Source organism: Bombus flavifrons, chromosome 12 (genome assembly GCF_040668555.2).
Source record: "Bombus flavifrons isolate JBK064 chromosome 12, iyBomFlav1_principal, whole genome shotgun sequence".
Lineage (NCBI taxonomy): Eukaryota > Metazoa > Arthropoda > Insecta > Hymenoptera > Apidae > Bombus > Bombus flavifrons.
In genome coordinates this window covers 6,841,723-6,862,270 of record NC_138453.1, presented here as the reverse complement: position 1 = coordinate 6,862,270, position 20,548 = coordinate 6,841,723, and the positions used below count along the sequence as shown (strand labels likewise).

At 43.8% G+C, this 20,548-nt stretch overlaps 1 protein-coding gene across 1 annotated transcript in view; it reads left to right on the top strand.

The window, feature by feature from the left end:
- The first annotated feature begins 1,328 nt into the window (after positions 1–1,328).
- Positions 1,329–20,548, top strand: part of LOC138185381 (lachesin) — a 33,958-nt gene continuing 14,738 nt past the window's right edge. Inside the window, exons 1-3 of the mRNA XM_069124254.1 lie at positions 1,329–1,908; positions 8,439–11,056; positions 16,899–17,095. Coding sequence (XP_068980355.1) covers positions 10,921–11,056; positions 16,899–17,095 — 333 coding nt within the window. The 5' untranslated portion in view covers positions 1,329–1,908; positions 8,439–10,920. The remainder of the gene's footprint in view (positions 1,909–8,438; positions 11,057–16,898; positions 17,096–20,548) is intronic.

Genomic DNA, 20,548 nt, shown 5'->3' with positions numbered 1-20,548 from the left:
AAGCAGGTTGAGCCTAAGGAAAAAATAAGGTTGAGGGGGTGGGAAACCGAGGGAGAGTTTGGATGCGCGTACGACGTGAAACACGGCCCAGTAATTTGGAGAAAATTTAAAGCTCTCTGTCGGGGTAATTGCATAGGCGTCTCTATGCCGCTGTGTGCGCCGTTTTCTACCGCGTTCTCTTTTTTCACCTTTTTTCTTTTTTCTTCGTTTTGCGGGTTTGTTTTTCATTGAAGGCGAGAGGACTGAAAGGGTTCCTAATTAAATGATACGCTCGCGCTTTCTCACCGACAAAGAATGTATCAAACGCGTATACGATAAAATTCTACGAGGTAGAAAGACGTGACGAATAGAAAAGATGAGACGCGTCCACAGGTACAAATACGGAACGATCTACTTCCGGACAGTGTGCTCGACTTCGTTCACTGTGTTACGAGAACTTATTACTATAGCGATCCATGGTTACTTATCGCGCTGGATGTATTATCCTTGCAATTTCGTGTCGCGGAAAGGGGAACAAAAGGAAGAGAGAATAGGTCATACGAATAGAAAAGAGAGAGTGGATTTGGAGTGCAAGGCCGGATAAATCGCGGTTGTCCGACGAGATAGACCGATTCTTAATACACGAGGGATTCCGATTTTCATTTTTAAAGAATCGCGCGTTTCAGCGGCCTTGTCTAGTACTGCTGTACCTAGAACTTTTTAAATGAGGCGCATGGTACAAACGAGTCGTCATCGCTCGGCAAAGTATTCTGGAATATAACGTCGCGTAATTTCTAGCGTCTAACGTGTACGCCGACGCGTAATAAACGACAAAAAGGAAGAAAAAATTGACTCCACCCAGTGAGAAAAAGAATAAGTTTGCGTACAGGACGGATGGAGAGAAATGCGGTTGTGCAACCAGAGACACGAATGTAAGTGAGAAAGAGGAAAACTGCGAGTAGTGACGGCGTATGTACTAGTCCGTTTGCAGCGATACGATGTGTTTCCCCACGCTTTTTGTTTTAATTTCGTAGGAGCCACCAACTCTCGTGCCCTCTCTCCTTCGTTTCTCTGTTTTTCTCTTGTTTCCTCTCTCATGGGAGCCCCGCGAAATGTACCACGGTGGTTTTCAGCACTGTGGATGCTGCTAGCTATATATCCACCAACCTCTTCCCCTTTTCCATCCTCATCCTCCCACTATCCCTCTTTCCTTTCACTCCTCCATTTTCCCCTAACCCCCTCCCACCCATTCTTCCCTCCATCGTGCTATATCCCTTCCCCTTGCACGCTTTTGCTGCCACCCCTACGAGTCGGTAAAGGGCTGAACCGGCCAGTGCAATCCACGACGAGTTCGACGTCGAATCCACGCGTCTCCCGTGTCTTATGCTACGTGATTTTTTCACGCGTTGCTCGCGTTTTGCCGCGCGGTAAAACGATATTGTTCCGTTCGTTCGTTTGACCTTTTATTTCGTTCCGTTCCGTTCGTTCGTTCTCCGTTCGTCAATACAAGAGACACATACGTGTCACGATTCGCCTCGAGCTCGTTCCATTAGAGACGCTTTGTTCGCGCCTACGGTTCGTCTCCTCGTATTTTCCTTCCACATCGTTCTGAACAGCCTCGTTACGCGTCATGCATCGTCGCGTCGAGCGCGTTTATTCTCCCTTAGGTTAATTAGCGTGCGGCCCAGTTTAATGATCTTTCGAACGTCATTAAACTCCCGCTCGGCCAGGGTGCACTCGAGCCGTGAACTTCGACAGGGAAACGCCGCGTCAAGTAGCTGGAAAATGATACGTTTGGGACAACGACGTAACTTCGAGGATCGTTAAGCGAGTCGACAACTTATCGGCGGGATGTCAACATCGTGCCTGTCTCCTGTCCAACTTGACGATCTTGTAATCTATCGAAGCTACAGAATGTCGCGGCGACACGTAAGTCTGCCACTTCGCTCTTTTCAATTTGTCATCTTCATCCTGTTTCTGCATACCCACACTCCGTAGCCATCGATTTACCTCGTTGTTTTGTTGCTCGTGAACGATACAGTTGCCGGTGAGATTAAAACCGTACAAAGAGCAATTGTCGAAAGTCGACTAAAGAAAGGTTCGGTTCGAACAGAGTCAATAGCGCGCCGGAGAAACTGGAGGAAATTTATAACTCGAATAACTTCGCGATTCGTTGAATATATTTTCTCCCTTTTTCTTTTACCTCCCTTAGCCGGTGGTTCGGTTTTTTTTACGGCTCGGCAACTCATTGAGTATTCATTCAATACACACGTTTTTTCCGCGGCTTGTACTCCTCGGCGTGTACGGTATAAGTGTTTGTCTGTGTACCGACGTCCGCGTCTACTTGAATTCTTTTCGAGTGTCAGATGTTTTTTGCGTAAAAGCGGGTCAAAAGAACGGACGGAATCTTTTTACACACTACGATACCTACGAGATACGTGTCTATACGTATGCCTGTCTATGTATACCTAGATGTATTTGTACCCTCGTCAAAAATGGATTGTGTGGAAGTCAGAGTAGTACTGCGAATTTTGCTTAATGTTGCGAACTAACTATGTTATTCCCGCATACGTACGGAATACGCGTAAAACCGTGTTTAATACGCTTTAATTCTTCGACCTGGGAACTCGATGAAACTAGATTTTAACTTGGGTGATAAATTTTCATCGTTCATAGAGTATCTACACGACGTCGACTTATCTGTCGAGCAATCAGGTGACAGTTTAAACGAAGGACCTAATTGTAGAAAATAAATCGTCGAGTCTAGGATGGATAGGATCGTGATTCTGTATATGGCGTAGGCTCGAAATTATGGGATAGACAGGAACTTAGCTGTAGTTTTGGTGCTGTTGCTGGTTTACTGTATCGGGTAGGAGTTTAGAAAACGTGGTATTCATGTAAGAAAACAGTTAAGCCATATTTCTAACGTCGACAGGATGCTACTAAAAAACGATGACGTGTTTCGCTTCGTGCAAGATCGAGGGAAAAAGTCTTGGTTACAAGAAACAGAAAAGAAAAACGAGAAAACAGGGAGGGGGAGGGAGGGAGGGAGAGAGAGAGAGAGAGAGAGAGAGAGTAAAAAAAAAGGAGACTCATTAATTCTGTTTTTTCGTGCACGATAATGGAAACTCGCTTGAACTTTCTTATTCCTTCGTTAGCCACTCCTGGCATCGTGAAAAGGCAAAGCCTTATTTCGTACACGACCGACAAAGAAGAAACTTGTCATCCTAAAGGGTAATTAAACGGCGATAATTGTGGTGATTACACGCGGATAAATCGTCCGGCTATCGAAAGTTTTATTTGGCATATTAATTTTATTGCCACTGCGTCCGGTCGACATGTAGACGATAACTTTAATTGGCCTGGCGTGTTTCATCGCGTTTCCCGATAATTGTTCAATAATAAAATAACACAAGACTATGTCACTGTTGCCGAGGCTAGAATTAAACTAGCGTAGATTTCACGCTACGCGGTGGCATACAACCCAAAAGGGAGGGATGACCAGCGAAATTTATTCGATCTCAAAGCGAGCCGTTTCACCGTGAAACGAGACTTTGTAGTCATTAAAATAATCCAGATACCCGTTCAAGGTACTTCGTGATTCAAATTACGTTGTAAAAAAAAAAACCTAATTTGTAAACATGTAATCAAATGACCGACCAATAGAGTAGTAGTGCGTGGAATGTAATTCTCGCTAATGAGCACTTTGTTAGAAAACTCGGCGCAAAGAGATTAGGCGAGATTTCGGAGACAGCTCGGAAATTAGTTTCCCATGAAACAACAGGTAAATTCTTCTTCGTCTCTGTCTTATTCGTTTCTCGTACTTTCCTTCCTTCCACTTCCTCACTTTTCACGATCGGACAAATATTATTCTCTTGAACACGGATATTCCGACCGGATTTACGTGTATGTGTGTCGTTTAACTTTAAAAAGGTCCATTCACGATGGATTTCATTGCTGTTAACACCATGCTTCGCGTTTGTCATTGACGTGAGCTGGTGTATGCTTTGTCAGTGAGACAGGTTGAATGTCCCCGTTGATTGCTTTCTTCGATTCCACCTCTTTTCTACTATGATCAATAACACTGTCAATAGGTGATGGACGACTGGTAGAAAATGTATTTTCACCTGAACGAATTGTACGTTCCAGTAATCCTCATGGTTTCCACGAATTTCAACGGGGACCACCTTGCCCATTTCGGGCCGGTCATTTCGAATTGATTCCCAGTTGAACTAATTTCACTAGTGTGATTGTTCTCCCAGAGACAGAGGCAAACAAACGGCTAGTGGAAGAAGCTTGCATAGATGATGTGTCACGATATCGTATCGGGAAATGACAAACACGTATATTGTTCTAAATTTCGCCGATCATTTCAAAACAGTGAAATTAAGCGAGAAATAATTGTAATCGATGGACCGTCGTTGCGATAATATCACGTCCGGGACGAATAAATATTGGTCCATTAGTGTGTTTTATTGTATACCAAATAAATTTCCCCACGTGCTCCACGGAGAATTGAAAATATATCAACAATTTGCAGTAATTTACTGCTGTACATAACGAATTGTATACGATACTTTCATCCAACCTCGCCGGCCTGTTTTATTGATATACAAAGTAACACAGGCGCTGTTATATCTGCAGGTAATTTTATTCATGAAAAAAAAAGCGACAGGTTATTACGAGGTATTATTGAATGGCCAGCATCGCAAAAAATTTTTCGCGCTTCGACGGTTTTAATAAAACGGCGTATTACGTTTCACGTAAACGACATTCTCACCTTTCGTGAAATATCAAACGTAAAACGTTTTCGCGCTGGTAGGATGGTTTCTCACAAAAATCTCGATCACTAGTGTGGCTAACATCCTACTAACCGTAGTGTGGCATTTATATTTCTCCTCTTTTCCCTTTTTCTTCCTCCTGTTTCTACTTCGTTTCCTCGTCTCCTCCACGAAAAGTATTTCTTTCCGAGAGACAAAACGTTGTTCACGCTTCCATTCTAAACTTTCCTCCCCATTTAATAACCGCACAATGCAGCTCTACGCTTAACATCATCGTATAATATTCTCCGTAGCGCGAGTTCCTTACAACTGTTTTTCAAAGCTTCATCCTGGTCATCGCACGAAACAAAAGCCTGGCTTTTCCTCCCGTGACGCGAGAATGTTAATCACACTTAGTGTAATCGCTCTCCACAGAAAACCGAATACCCCTCGATACCGCGGAAATGCAATCGTGAAAAGTTTCAATCGGCTCTCTCGAGCACCGAATAAATATCTCGATGTATCCGGTGTAGCGCCAGAAAAAATAACATTTTTTTGATCGTGTATATTCACGAAGTCTGGTTTGCGCGCGAAATTATGCACATATGTAATGCGAATCGATACCTACTGTACAATACATAGTCTCGATATGAATGAATACCAAACAGGATGATACAGATTTTCAATTAACCGCTCTTCCTTGCGCGTATTCATCGACGTCCTCTCGTTCATTCGTTTTGTTTCGTTGTAAATGAACCTATATACCTGCATACGCGTATAGGTATGCATGTAAAGAGAAAGACGCTAGGGAGGTGAAACGTATTGCGTCGCCGTGACGTTCGCCACAATACCGTTGTCTCGTTGGAATAAAGGGCAACGATTTTCATTTAAATGTCTTCGGGTCAGTCAAGTGGCCAAATAGGACGTGACATCCGACGACGATCGGCTCGATAATCAATACGAACCCATAGGTTAAATCGATGCTCAGGATTATCGGCACTTTAATCGACGCGGCAATTGTGCAATTTCGTGTATCACCGAGAGACAGAGCGAGAGATGAATCTGTACACAACGAAGTGAACTTAATTACCCAGTACGGATGCCAAATTCAGGCCAGACCGTTCCATCCTGTACATATACGAACGATACGTGTTTATGCGAAAGGGAAAGAGCGGATGGTGCAGATAGAGGGATCTACATTATTCAACGGTCGACTCTTTAGTCGAAGCTTCTTTACGTAATACGCTCCTCTTCTCTCGGTATTAAGTTTTTCGTCATCCTTCTCTCTGTGACGACCGATCCGTCTGGAAGCGTACCTTTTCAATGAGCTTCGTCGAGCTACGACAGAGGGTTCACATCCGATAAACCCGATAAATTCCACCGACAAATGTCCTCCCGGATACCAATTAGTATTCATAAAGTCGACCGCTCTTTATCCTCTGCTCCTGATCCTAAATCCTTAATCCGCCATATTTCCTAAGAAGATACGTAGCCTCTGTGAACTCCGTGACTTTGCTCCCCGATGCCGATAGATTCCTGAGAAATCGTGCGTTATCCCACTGTTCGTTATCATGTCGATCACGTACCCTTCTTTACAGATTAAAACACGAGGTTTCTTAATTCGAAACGTGAGTCATAATCTCCAATAAGGGGGAAAACTCTAGCTTGTTTATTAAGATTCTGATCGTTCGTGGTGTTAATCCCGATAGAGGTACAGCGAAAAATATAGACGAAAGGAAGTTGAGTCGCGTGTATCGAGAAAAGAGAGACATTGAGTTATATTCTAGTTATTCACTGACAAGCCAGAAGCATGACAGCAGACTTATTTAAGGCGGTTCATATTTTCTAGCGTGCTTATTATTCAGAACGATCCATCGTCGAGCTTCATTCTCCAAATTCACCGAGAAGATGGCCGTTTAAAATATCAAAGCTTTTTCGCTTACTTCGAACTTTTAAATGGTCCGGTGAAAGATTCAGGAAACACTTTCCATTTCCTTCGAGGGATTTCTTTTATCAAAGTAAAAGAGCGATTCAAAAATGACCGAAGCCCACGATAAAAGGAACCAAATTTTGCAGAAAACTTTCTGCTTGTACTGTGAAGCGAAAGAGAAAAATTCTTTGACCCACGTTTGGTAATTCGCATACCCATTGAATAGCTTGGAAAATATTTAACAGGTAGAATCGTTTTTCATCGATGCATACATTTCGAGTTCTCACGAGTAAGATAATAGCTCGGTGGCAGTAACCATAATCGTTATACCCGCAGACCTTAACGTAAACTAAGACGGTATATACTCGAAAGCCGAAAGACACTACACACACACACACACACACACCTGACATTGTACCTTTTCCTGAATAATTCACGCATTACAGCATACTACGATTTCACAGCATAAAAAATGGACGGAAAAATATCATCGACTTGTTTTTCTCCGTCCACCGCTCAATCTTACGAGAGTCTTCAAAATCTTAATCCTACACGGTGTTTCCGGGTTCTTGATTTATTATTACTTTATCTTAAAATATGCATCTACGTCGGAACATTTACCACAATTTCATTTCTGTCTCACGCACCGTCTCACACATATTCCAAGCTTATCGTTGATGCTTCCACCACTAGTTGTTGCCTCTTCCAACGGCGTGAACCGCATCATCGTTTATATCCCGTTTGCCTCAGCCTCGTTTTTCCTCACTTTTTTTTATTACTCCGACTCGCTCGCGACCTTAGTCGCTCGTTAAATTTCGCGCCGTCTTCCGGGAGCTTAACGCTCCACGTAGTAAAGATAGGAGAGGAAGAAGTGCTCTTCTCGTGGACGAGGGAAAAGTTGCTTTTCACGGGATGTATCGCGGTGTACTCGTGAGCTTTGGTGGCTGCCGCCGTGGCGTCGCAACGATTCGTTCGTTTCTCGAGGATCCTTTAATGAGTGATGATCTTTTAATAAATGCCGCCTCTGTCGCGTTTCCCATCTTCAGCTTTGCCGTGTCCAAGTGAAAATTTTCACCGTCTATTCCACTCGTTCCATCCAAGAGTCCTCTTCCATCGAATCGTTTCGAAATGATTTTCTCTATCCTTTTGGCCTGTCTGTCTTTCACTTTTTTTTCTCTCTTTCTCTCTCTCGTTCCTCGTAATTCCCACCGGCTGACTAACGCGTTTCACCGTCGAAAACGAAACCGTACGTACGTTACACGTCGGACAGATAGACTTTTATACGCGTACCTCGTGGGATCGTTGTTTTCTACGAGTTTACAATTCCCGGATGAACGACGAAACAATGAATAGCCCGGAGCAACAGATTCGTCGAAATTAATTCACCGAAAGTAATTCTCTGGTTTTATTATCATTAACGGTTATTACGCGCGTAAATTATTTACCGAGTTTCCAATTAATATAACGAATTAAAAGGCGCCTACGTAAACGCGAAAATCACGAGCTATTCCGATGCAGAAACGTTTAAGGGACTAGTCTGAGGTGAAAGCCAAGAAGAAAGAAAGAAAGAATCGCTATTAAATTAAAGTGTCATTCTCTTTTCCGCTTCGTCTATTACATTTTCTTCGTTTAGGGGTTTTCGAGATTTCGGGTCAGACCTAAATGCAAAGTAAAAAGAGCCCTGTTACCATTAAGATTTTACGAGCGTCGAGTCTGACAACGAGACGCTTCTACTATACTATACTATATCCACTGTGCTCGAATTTCAGGAGGGTGAGCAGTATCAGGAACGAGCCGACCCTTAAGGAAGCGAGTCATCCGTAATCCCTGAAGCAGTGCAGCTTGGTCTCGGCCTTGTACGGATACCAACCGCGGGACAGGGCAAATTCCTCAAAGGAGCGGGTTAACCACGACGATCTTCCACGAAGACAGGCCACGCGCTACTATCGCTTGAGAGTGGCATGCGCGTGTGTGTTTACGCAGGTAGACGTTCTTGGGTTCGAGGAAGTTGTGGAAGAGAAGGATCGGCTTCTCTGCCTAGAGGCAGACACGGAGAGAGCGTTAACTTGGTTGGCTAAAGACACAGTCGTCTGGTAGCCGCAGCCTGCCGCAGCTTGCCGCAGTATTCCACAAACTTGCACAATATCCACAAACCCGGGAGCCCGCGAAATTCTTTAGTAAATCTTCTGGCATTTGCCTCCCGAGACGAACGCAACGCGTGTGTAAAACGCGCTGAAGAGCAACGACGGTTTGCCGAGCGAGAAGGAAGCAGGTCGTGTGTCGGTTAAGTGTAGCCGAGCGTCGAAAATGCATCGTTGAAAAGGGTCTCGAGAAGAAGGTGGAAACGTTGCGCCGAGCTCGCTGTTAACGCGCACCAAGAGTGACGTCGGGTTGGAACAGTTGAGACATTCGTAAATGAGGGACCAGAGAAGGTAGGCGTGACAAGGGTCCGCTTAAGCCAGAATATTAGTCGTGTCATCTAATGATCGTCGTGTTTCGCTTCGTCCATTTAGTTTTGTAATATCTAGAGAAATTTCTACCCGTGTCGACCCCGGTGCGAATCCCCGTACATTTCAAAGTTCCGCTTTGGACCCTCCTCTTTCAGCGTTGACATTTCCTGTATTTCCAATTAAAACCTGGATAGAGGAACGTAGATTCACGAAGGAAGGACAACGTGACACGAAAGTCCTGACGGTTGACGATGGTAGTAGCTCGGATTCGTTATCGGTGTTGACGCAGGCAAGTATACCAGTGGATGTTACGTTGTAGAAGGATTCAAAAGAACGTAGTCGAAGGGACAGGAAGTGAATCGGAAGCAAGAAAGCTTTTGCGGCTGTGGAAATATTAATGTTAGAAATTAAGTCATCCTGAGTATTCGCTGAAAGCGTCGTGAAATTCCCACGCGATTCCGTTAATATCTAACTTGAAGCAGTAAAGAAAAACCTTGTAGTAGGAAAGTAGCGGAATAGAAGCGCGAATGTTGCTTGTCGACGGCTCTTTCTCCTTCTCTTTCTCTGCCCGTCTGTACTGTCGGTGTCTATGTACTGTTGAGTAAAAAGAAAGGCAGAGATTTCTTCACAGAAGTAGCCCGTTGGCTGTGGAACAGTAGTAACGGAACGCTGAAAGCCACTCGAGAAAGAGAAAACCGGGAAACGCGCTCGGTTCTATGGCCTAGAGCATCCTGTATTTCTGATAACGTACAGAATTCAGTAATGTTCCATGCAGGAAGGTTAGTGAATGAAGGCTGAATGGAAAACCGGTAAGCAAGAAAGTCCTTTCGCCTAGAGGCGAACTATTAACTTTGCTTCCAAAGGGTGTCGTCCAACGGATCGCCACAACGTCTTGCGAACTTCAATAATATACACCACAACGCAATTCAAATCCGGCGGCCATTGCGATACTTGTATCTTCCTGCTTGTCCTCCGGACGCATGAGAAGGGATCTGGTGTGCCTCGAACGTTTCGAGCGACCGTAACCTATAACTGTGGAACAATAGTCGAACACGACGACCGAGCAACTTGCCAAAGCCTTCCGTGGCATTTTCTTGGCTTGTACGCTTCGTGTGATCGCGATAAAACAAGCTCGAGAAACCGACTTCTGCAACGCTTCGATCGAAAGAACCTTTTCTCGAGAACGTTTGCTCGTGTGGCTGTCACGGAAGAACGACTCGTCTGTAATTTCTAGAAATTAGCAACGGTTAGCGACGGTTACCGTCGGTATACTTTAGAACGAGACACGCCTCATGGAGAAGTTGGCAATCCGTGAACTGACGCAAGACAGAGGGGATTGATCTAGCTAAGCTACTCACGGAGATGTTTTAGCCCTGTCGCAAGACCGAGGTCAGTTCTGCTTCCTAGGTTTCCAGGGCAACAGAAACTTTTCTCTTTCTACGGTCGTGCTAATCAATCCTTGGAAACGGCGACCAGAGAACAGGCAACAATTGCAACACAGTGGAACGCGATAAAAGGTTCCCTCTGTCTACTCGAAATATCGAAAACAGCAAATCGACGCGGAAGAATCGAGTTTCTTCAACGACGTTTCCCGACCTGGTAGAGTAGTTGCGATGTAACCTCCGAGAATTCCTTCTGAGTGTAAGGAGCGTTTTCAATCTCAGATAAAACCCGTGGCTCGAGAACGGGTACCAATCGAGGGGTTAACGTTGGATCAGAGAACGACACGGTGAATGAGGGCGGGCGACGAGGCGCTGGCAATTGGCGGCAAGCTGGGTGAAAAAAGGCGAGGCAGAAAAATATGGTGCACGAGGCCACGGGTCTATGGCACGGTGCGGGATTCAGCGTATCGAGGTGGCTGATGATCATAATACACGGATACCGGGCCACCACCCTTTTGCTATCCATTCTGCTTAACGTGCTGGTGCGAACTGCTGGTAAGTATAGACGAGTTCACGTACGCTTCTCGGTTTCCTCGGCACGTTTGTTTCACTCTCTACCATACAAAGCTCCGATCTCAAATGTTTGCGTTTCGCTCGATGGAACGTTTCGTCGTTTCGCCTACGGCGAATCCATTCCATACTACGTAGCACTCGTAATCGTCGCTTTGTCGAGACCAGGCGCGTAATACGGGGACTATATACGGGCTAGCGTGCCCGTCCTGGATCGAACTCCCTTTCGAAATGCCTACGATCATTTTTATAGATCTTCCCGAGTCGAGCTGCCCTCGAATCCACTTTACTGGTCTCGTACCATCGTAATAATATCTTCGCTTAGACTTCAATCAGCCGTAAAGATCTTAACGCGTCATCTTTTGCTAAGATTTTCGCGATATAGGGCTACTTCGGTTTTAACAAATTCCAACTGAATTACATCTGTATTGTCCGTATAAGGTACCTACAAAGCGTTTCGAAAGTACGACGATCTTCTTCTTCGGCCGGAGACAATCTCAGGAAATCCGTCGAATGTCATTACGCCTCATCGATTACTCGAAACACTTCTTGTTCGTATCCGTCTCTATTAACCGACAGTCTGGAAATTATTCTTGGTGAAATTGCATTTACTATTCATTGCCCTGTATGAATATGAATTTCCCGATTGACGGTGTGTTATCGCGCTAATAATTAAGAGAATTTTTATCTTCCTATTCTTATCATCGGGAACGCGTATTAATCGCTATACACGACTCGAATACAGGTTTGTTCGCAATCGTTCCACGCTAATAGATAACGCGCGTAGGTTCAACCATCATAAAAGTTGGCGCTTTTATGCGTCCCCAGGCGCACAGGGTGTGGACTTTATCGATCATTTATGACGCCAGTGGAAAGACACCGGGATTACGATGAAATTCACCGGAAGCAATAGCGCCGCCCAAACAGACCGAATTAACTATTATATAAAGTTCTTAATGTAGCCATTTAATGTGCTAATGCGGTCCCGTGCTAGGTTCCAGCTTCGATGCTCCTTTTAAGAAGTTAACTCGAGATTCTTCTCGGATCTTCCAGCTACGAAAACCTTTAAGCCCCTTTCTCTTCGTTATTTCATTATCGTTCACGTTGTCCTTTTATACCGGAGATATTTAATGCCCTTCATTCATCTCTATCTTTATGTACATATATAATCGTGCAAATGCTATTACTAAATTCCAAAGATAACAAGTGGCTTTGCCATTTTACTGGTGCCGGCCATGCTCAAAGTGAATAAGCGTCCATTATTCATCCAATCGGTGACATATGTAAAGAAGTTTTAGCGTTTCGAACATGTAAATTACATCGATTCATCCTTCGTTCGTTAATGCGCAATTAAGCGGAGGGGTTTTGAATTACAAGTTTATAAATTACAGATATATCTTTGGAGCAGCGAATAATGCAAGCCGATTATAATATTGGCGAGGAACGACAAAATAGCTGGTCTGGTGTCGATTAGTAGTGGACTCTTGATGCGTGACCATTATTGCTATCGAATTATCGCTTCATCGGGTCGAAATTGCACCTGAAATTCGATCATTTCGAGAGCCGTTCTTTAACGAGAACGTTATGAACCCTTGGCAACACCCTGCGGGCACAAGTGCTCGTTTATCTCTCGAAATCGTTGACATTTTACTTCGATTTCGTTCACCTTCCCCTTTCTACTCTTTTTCATCGTACTCGATAATTCTTTGTTCGATAATATCTCGCTTATTTTCCCATATCCTTCATATTTCAGCCAACATAATTTCAGTTTTATTATTAACGTACGAAGAGGTTAATGATAACGTCACGCGTTTTCATTATGTAAATGAATGAACGAAAGTTTGTAAATAAAGTTCAGCTCTCTGGTACCTGGTATAAATCGCAATACGCGTGTTTATGCGCCAACAGATGCACGCGGTAAATATTTTCCCCGTAGATTACGAGCATAGATACTCTGTAACAAACTATGCCGTATGAGTACAATATCACGTTTAAGCACGGTAATAAAGCACTACGAGAGTTCCGCACTTTCCAATGCTATGAAATCTCGTCGCACGTAACCTTCCTATCCTTGCGAGTCGTTACATCTCTGTTTGTCTTATTTATTGATTCCTGTCGTAGACATGATTCAATTAATACGTGTCTTTATTTTGATATATTATTTAGCAGGTATTATTTACTCAAATTACAATTCGCAACGAATACGTTGAACACGGTATCCCAACAGCGAAACAAGAACAATAGCTTTTGCCCTTTCATAGCAATTCATCGTGAAAAATATGAATACGTCTCGTGCGTTAAATTTAAGTCAAGTTTAATCTCCAGAATCCGACTGGACTGGCTTCCATCTCTCGGAATTTATTACATGCTATTTACCATTCTCCATTCGCGAGGAATCAGCCTGGTTCACTGCAGATTTCCAAGAGTTCGTACAGAAGCCGCGCGTAACTTAATTTAATCTATTTCTGCGTGAAGCGATACCAGCAGGGTTACTTGTTCAATTTAGCAACACACCGAGAGATGCATCACTCATGCAAATTTTAGATGCACGCTTAACCCTACCGCGAAACTTCCGTGGAAGGCCTGGCGATTTACTTAGGAAAACATACCGAGCTAGTGAAACGCGCCACGTGTACCTTCGATGAACAAATATTCGCTAAACGAGTAGCGGTGAATTTATAGTTTCCCTTCGGGGGGGTTTGTCGTTGGGCCACGGTTAGGCTCGTTTATGAGCGTTTATTCGCTTTATTGCGTCCGTAGCCGGACAAAAAGCGTCTCCGCGAGTCCGCGTGTCTCCGCGCAGGCTATGTAAAGAACGCGGTAAAAAGGCCGCTTTCATCGTGACGCGTCTGTCGGATCGTAAAAGAGAAAAAAGAGAAAAAAGATACACGACGTGTCGGGAAGGGGTGAACCGGTGTGCAGTGTCGCGGTTGTTCATCAGTTTACTTGCTAAATATACTTGGATGAACGAGAGGAGAAATATCACGCACGGCCCTGTTTCGTATTCTATATCTATGACCATCTGCTGGGCCGGCTGTTACGCGCGTGTGAATGTTCGTTTTGCTCGTGTAACGTAGAATTTTGGTCCGAAAAATAGTTTACCCGACGGCTCGTTCCAATGCGAGAGAAATACAGAGGCGAAACACAGAGAACGGCGCGTTCGATATATTTCATGATTGTTACCCGATGAAGCTTATGCCCGGGGCTACACGCAGCTATGTACCGTACTACGTGTTTAGAACTCACGATACTTATTATACGTACCGTGTGTAAGACGTGTTGGAAACACCAGTACTGTTCCGGGACGTTTTGAACATCGTCGAGAAATTTCCTTCGATGCCGCGATTTACGCGTGTCTCGTGATACCTGTACCTCCGTCGCGCTCTGAGATTTCTGAAAAGCGAAACGACCTTCGAAAAGCGTACTTGCCGTATTCCTACGCGAAGGAATCTATGCGAAGGAAATGTTCACGTTATTTTACGTCACGAAATCGTGCTGTCTCGCATTGGGAATAAATTTTCGCAGCCGAAGTAGTTGAAGTTGCCAACCAGAGGGAAAGAGAGTGCGGCATGCTGAAGTTATGGTGAAACAAACGAGCTCGACATCGTGGTGTTTTATTTCTAGTTTAGCGAACGTTGGAGAAAAGTTGGTAGTTAAATTGCTCTGAAAGACGCTTAGCGCATGGGAATTTACGAATATTGCTGTTCCTTAAGCCCCAGAAGTATCTCATTTCCCAAGTTTTCAGTAATAACGACACCTTACAGTCGATTATTCCTGTCATAGGATTACTCTTTCCTTTTTTCCACTATCTTTGGTATAAAGGTTGATTTTCGTTTAACGAGCTGGTCAGAACGATTACAAGAATCTGGTTGTCACGCCTGGTGAGATCGATTTAAGTCGAGCAAAATGTAACACCAGCGGCTGCTATCTTTTAAAATGTTGATTGCCTCGTTCAGCCCGACCATCCATTAATTAAATTATGCAACAAGGAACGAAAAGGAACGCGTAAAAGCAACGTTTGCCTTCCGCTTAAAGAGAGTTTCGATAAGCTGGCAGAAAAAAATTAACGCCTCAAACAAGATTTTCGCTCGAAAATATCTCGATGGGACTTTTTACCTTCACATACCATGGTATAGATACGTTTCATAACTGGATTGCTCGTTTAAGTTCTTATTATTTTAATAGAAATTCTTGGCACGGTCTCGTTCTTGAAAATAATGAAACTTTTCCCGGATAGCCTTTCGAAGTTTCGCTATTTGTTTTTACCCGTCTCACGCGTTGCTCCCATATGTATATGTATTATTCGACGACTCTCGAGAGTCCGAAGTTAGATCGAGTGTCGGACGAATGGAAAAATTTCGGCTAGTAAATTTGACGTTCTATTGAATAATAGGGATCGGGTAAAAGAAAATGGAGGAAGAGAATCAAAGCGAACTCGCTGCATTCGTTAAACACTCCCGCCACGGAATTCTTCTTATCCCCGAACTAAACTTTTACCTCGCCGTGCGAACTCCCGCGAAAAATCCAGCTTCGCCTCGTGAAAAGACAGTTAACCGTTCGCAAAACTCGTCGAGAAGAGCTTTTTAACATTTATCCTACGAAATTTTATGCGCATATCTCGCGCAATTGCACCCTAGCTGACTAGATGGCTATTAAATCCGCGTATGATCAGTCAGACGGAATTTAAATGATATACTTATGCATACGGTACTCGGGATTATTCCAGTCTTATTAAAATTGCAATTTTTGATCCGCTTTTATGCCAACGCCATAAAAATTAATTGCGAAAGTATGTTAAAGATTCATAACCGTGTATCATGACGTTGCTTTTCATACGTATGTATAGATAAAGAGGAGTAATGTAACTAATACAAACGTGTATTGGTATAACATAATTAGTACTAACACGTAAAAGATTCTCGCAATCTCCGCTTTTAATTCTTCTTTTTCTACCTCTTTTTTTGGAGGGATAATGTACCGGTAGAAGGAACGAAAACCGCCAACGTTCCACTAGCATAAGTAAGGAAGCGACGACGCTGACAAGAGAACGTTTTTCTTTTCGAGAAGATGAAAGTTTCCCAAACTTTGCCCGAGCAACAGTAAGTCTGTGGTTACCCACCTTCCAAGACTTAAAACTTTAAATTATCATTAAAATGATTCGAGAGTCGTATTATCCTTCGAAAAGGAGATCTACTTCCATCGTATTTTTTAAGCTTTCCTCTGACAAGAATTATTGCATTAAGTTAATCCTGTCCATCATGAAAATTAACTTCGATTGATTGACCGTATTTTCTGCTGCTTATCACGGTCGGTCATCAACATTTGTCCTGATTCATGGCTCGATCAACTTGTTCGACGAGAGATAACAAATAAACCCGTTAGAACTACAAGCCATCGTAGAAAGACAGATCGACGGAAGTTAACTTTGACTTTTCAGCACGCTCTACGGTTAACTGAATGTTTAAAATTCAACCCATCGATAAATCGTACTCGATCAAACAACGAAAAGCTATTCGTCCACAATTCTTCTTGTACGTCTTCCTTCTCTGACATTTCCATTTGACGCCTCTCATTCCCTGTTAGCAAATAAACACGAGAAAAGAACAATCCTTTGTTTCAACAAATCCTCTGGGGGTATTCGAACGAGGTGCGCATAAATATTTGAAGGGGTCGATAGGTAAGGCGCAAAGGGGTTGAGTAAAGTCCAGAGGAAAGCCTCTTAACGAGGATCCTGCTCGTGGTACGACGAGCTTTGTGCCGAGGAGAACCACCCTGAATCCTTCAACGACATGGCAATGATTCCTTTGATTTAATGCTTATTTTTCAGAGTACCCGACAGCGGTCACGGCGGAAGTCGTCCCGGTGAACGGGAATTCGTTAGAAGCCAGCATGAAACCATTGGACATCGACCTACCGCCTACGCTTCCGATGAGCTTCGGTACCGAAAATTCCACGGTGATCTCCGCCCAATCTGGATCTACCGCTCTCCTACCCTGCGTCGTCCATAATCTGGGGGATGGAATGGTGAGATTCAAGTCGAGGAACATTCTTCAAAAAGTTTTTCAAAAAGCATTACCCGGAGTTCGGGTTTTACGCGATTTCCGTTCCCAAGAGCGCAGAAAAGTTATTATCATATCAACGTTAGAGCTGAACGGGGTGGCCTTTGGGAGAATCGAGGGAAATGAGGGTTAGTAGCTGTTCGTGCCGGGTTTGTAGCCGGGGTGTACCGAACGATAGGATTTAAAGAAACAGAAGAAATCAAAGAAATAGCCCCGTTTTTTCTTTTTTTTTTTTAGTTCTATGACAGACTTTTGTACGTAAATTGTGTCGATGTTCTCGTTTAGGTTCATCTTCGTTAGCTATCTTGTATAGATCCTCTTAAACCTCGTTATTATTACGATTATGAACGAGTCCAAATTGGAGGATAATACGGTTCGAAAGAAAGATTTTAATTGAAGTGAAGACAGTCGAGACTTTTAATTGGAAGGTTTATTCGTGGCACGCGATTGGATAAAATGGAATTAAAATCTAAAGAGTCGGGCGACACGGGACTTTTAACTTTTCAGTTGTATCTCTTTCATCCCTCGATTGTATTGTTAAAAGTAACAAAATCTTTTACGAGCCCGTCAAATAGCATGTTAATAGCTTTCAATTATATCCTATGAATCGTCGGTTATTCGTGGATATTTTATTATCCTTCCCAAGAGAATACGTATCCCACGTTCAAAATAGAGGACTACTCAGTGCCGGCCTGAATGTCTTAATGAAATTTTCGATCGAGCTACAGAAGGAAAAGAAAATCTATAGGAGGGCAGAACAAAGCAAGCGGGAAAGAAAGAAGAAAGAAGACGAATCCGAGAGAGAATTCACAGCCTCTTTCGTTTAGCTCGACAAGTTTCGAAAGTTGCGAAATAAAATGTTTGCGTTTCCCTTCGTTAGACGAAGTCGCTTCCCCCGGGTTCACCCATTGTTAGCCTCAGTTTACCTGCAAGCCGAGACACGGGAATCGATGTGAGAACCAATTCGCTATCTTGAACTTTGTTCTCCATTTTTATTGAAGAGATATCGCCGTGAAGTAGAAAAAAGAGACGTCAAATGAAACAGAGCTTAATAGCTCGTGACGACGGCTGATTGTTTTATGGTCGTTGCACGAAGAACAAACACAGTGAAACAAAAAGAGAAAGGGGAAAGAACATGCTTCTTTCGAAATTAGTGGCTCGTAACGAAATTCCATAATGCATAAGCATTTCCTGAGACCGCAAGTATAAATTGTGCCTCATAAATACGATGGACGCAATCAAAAGTCGAGTAGTGGGGTGAAAAGCAGCGTGTACCATTTCATTAAGCCGCATATTCGCGGGACTTTATCGCCGCTGTGTTACGCGTTACGTTCCAATGGCGAAAACTTTGCGTGTCGCGCGCAATTAGCTCCGACGCTCGAGAGGCGATCGCGTTCGCATTAATATCATTGGTGCACGTAACACGAAACGTCCGGACGATAACGATTCCGGCCGACCTCTCCTGATTTAAACGTGGGGAAAGGGAAACGTTCCGATGAATGTTACCCTGAATACTCCGACGAATTGTCATCGTCAAAGAAGAGAAGTAGAAGATCGACAATGCGCGCGCCATTAAGGCGCGTCGCTATATTCGGGAAACGAGAAATCAGAGCGAAAGGTTCGGCAAGCAGAAGCCCGTTTTCCCATCCAATCTCACGAGATGCTTGACATTTTGTTCATCCCCGTGCACGCGCATAGAAATGGCACGGTTCCGCGAGCACCTCAGCTACCGCCATTCGAAAACTGTTTTGCCCGGATGGATGACATCCAACCAGGGAAATTTCCCTCCTGTGTTTTTTCTGCGATATTCACGGAGTTATTACCGCGTTATTTGTCTTTTTCCGCGCGCGCAGTAGTCGCGTTACGCAATAATTTGGTGGTCGAGCACAGAGCACCATCGAGGTGGAATGAGGAACGCGGGGGATGAGCTGAATGGAAAGGGGAAAGCGATGGCTGGGAGGGTGAGTACGGAGGTCGAGTTAAATCGACGCAGGTGGAAATCAATAGGAAGGTCGCCGTCGAACAATTCGCACGCTACTTCTATTGTCGCTACGTGCTCGGTGGCTCGGCCGTATAAAATTTCATTGCGTGCTTGGGGAAAGAGCGAACGAAGAAAACAGGCAGAGAAGGCAAGGGACAGTAGAGAAAGAAGAAGAAATAAAAGGAGAGAGCGAATAGAGAAAGAGAAAGAAAATGGAGAAAGGTACGAGATAATGAAACCGGCCGTATCGCTGTCCGTGCATCGCCGGATCGCGCGCAAAGTCTTTTGCAATTTTGCAAGAGCCTTGCCTTCTAATTGAATGCGACGTCTTCGAACTGAAAGAAGTCTATGTACGTTTCGACTTATCCCTCGAAGATTGCCTGTCCTTTATATGAAATCTCTTTTATGTAGCCGGCGAATAGAAAGGAGAAGCGCACGGACATATCGTATCGATGGGTGAAACATACTATGCTACTTGCTCCATGAGATTGAAGCGGCATTGCCCATTAGAGAGCCACGTGTCTCGCGTACAGGAATCGTACATGTTGCACAAGACACGGGGAATTGCGGTGAAGCGACGAAATAAGGACAAGCATTTAAACACTACAGGAATTTACATACATACAGTTCGATTTTCCAAGTTTCTTTGTCTCGCGATTCATTGTTCACGGGCAACTTCTTCAATGTAAACCGACATCCGTTATTTCTCTGAGTACGTGCGTATATATAGTAGCTTGACAAAGATAAACAAATCGTCTGGAGACTTAATAAAGCGGGGGCTATTTTAGTCTCGCATTCTTGTCTCTTTAATTAACAGATCGAAAATCGAACGAACGCTCGATTCGCACGAACGTGCTCGTTTCCTCTTATAAATTCTCACGTTAGGTCACTCGGAGAATCCCGCGATAGCATCGTTTCAATTAATTCGCCAATTCCAGTAACCTCGATTACCATGTTCCGTTTTTTCCCCTTTTATTATTAAGGCTCTCATCAACGCTAAGTAATACGCACGACCCCAAGATCTTTCTCCTTTTTCTATTTCTCTTCCATCTTTTCCCCTCCGTTTCGCTATCGCATGTTTTCCATTCTTTCGAGTTGCCATTTCGCGCAGCCAGTATTATGGTAATGGGTATTTTGGTTAAACGGTAGCTTGATAATCCGCGTTCCACCGCATCACGTGACAACACTTGCCGGTCTTTGAAGCTTTTATCTCGATTGCGCCCGACGAAAGTTTCACATTTATGAATGCGTGTCGTTGCCGTCTCCGCCTCTCTTTTTGTTCTATCTTTTTCATATATATATATATATAGCAATATATATATATATATATATATATATATATATATATATATATGTATATATATGTCGGAGTCAGGGTGGACTTGCGGGGCGTTCGATGAACCTTTACTTACTTTACCATCGCGGATGTAGCTAAGG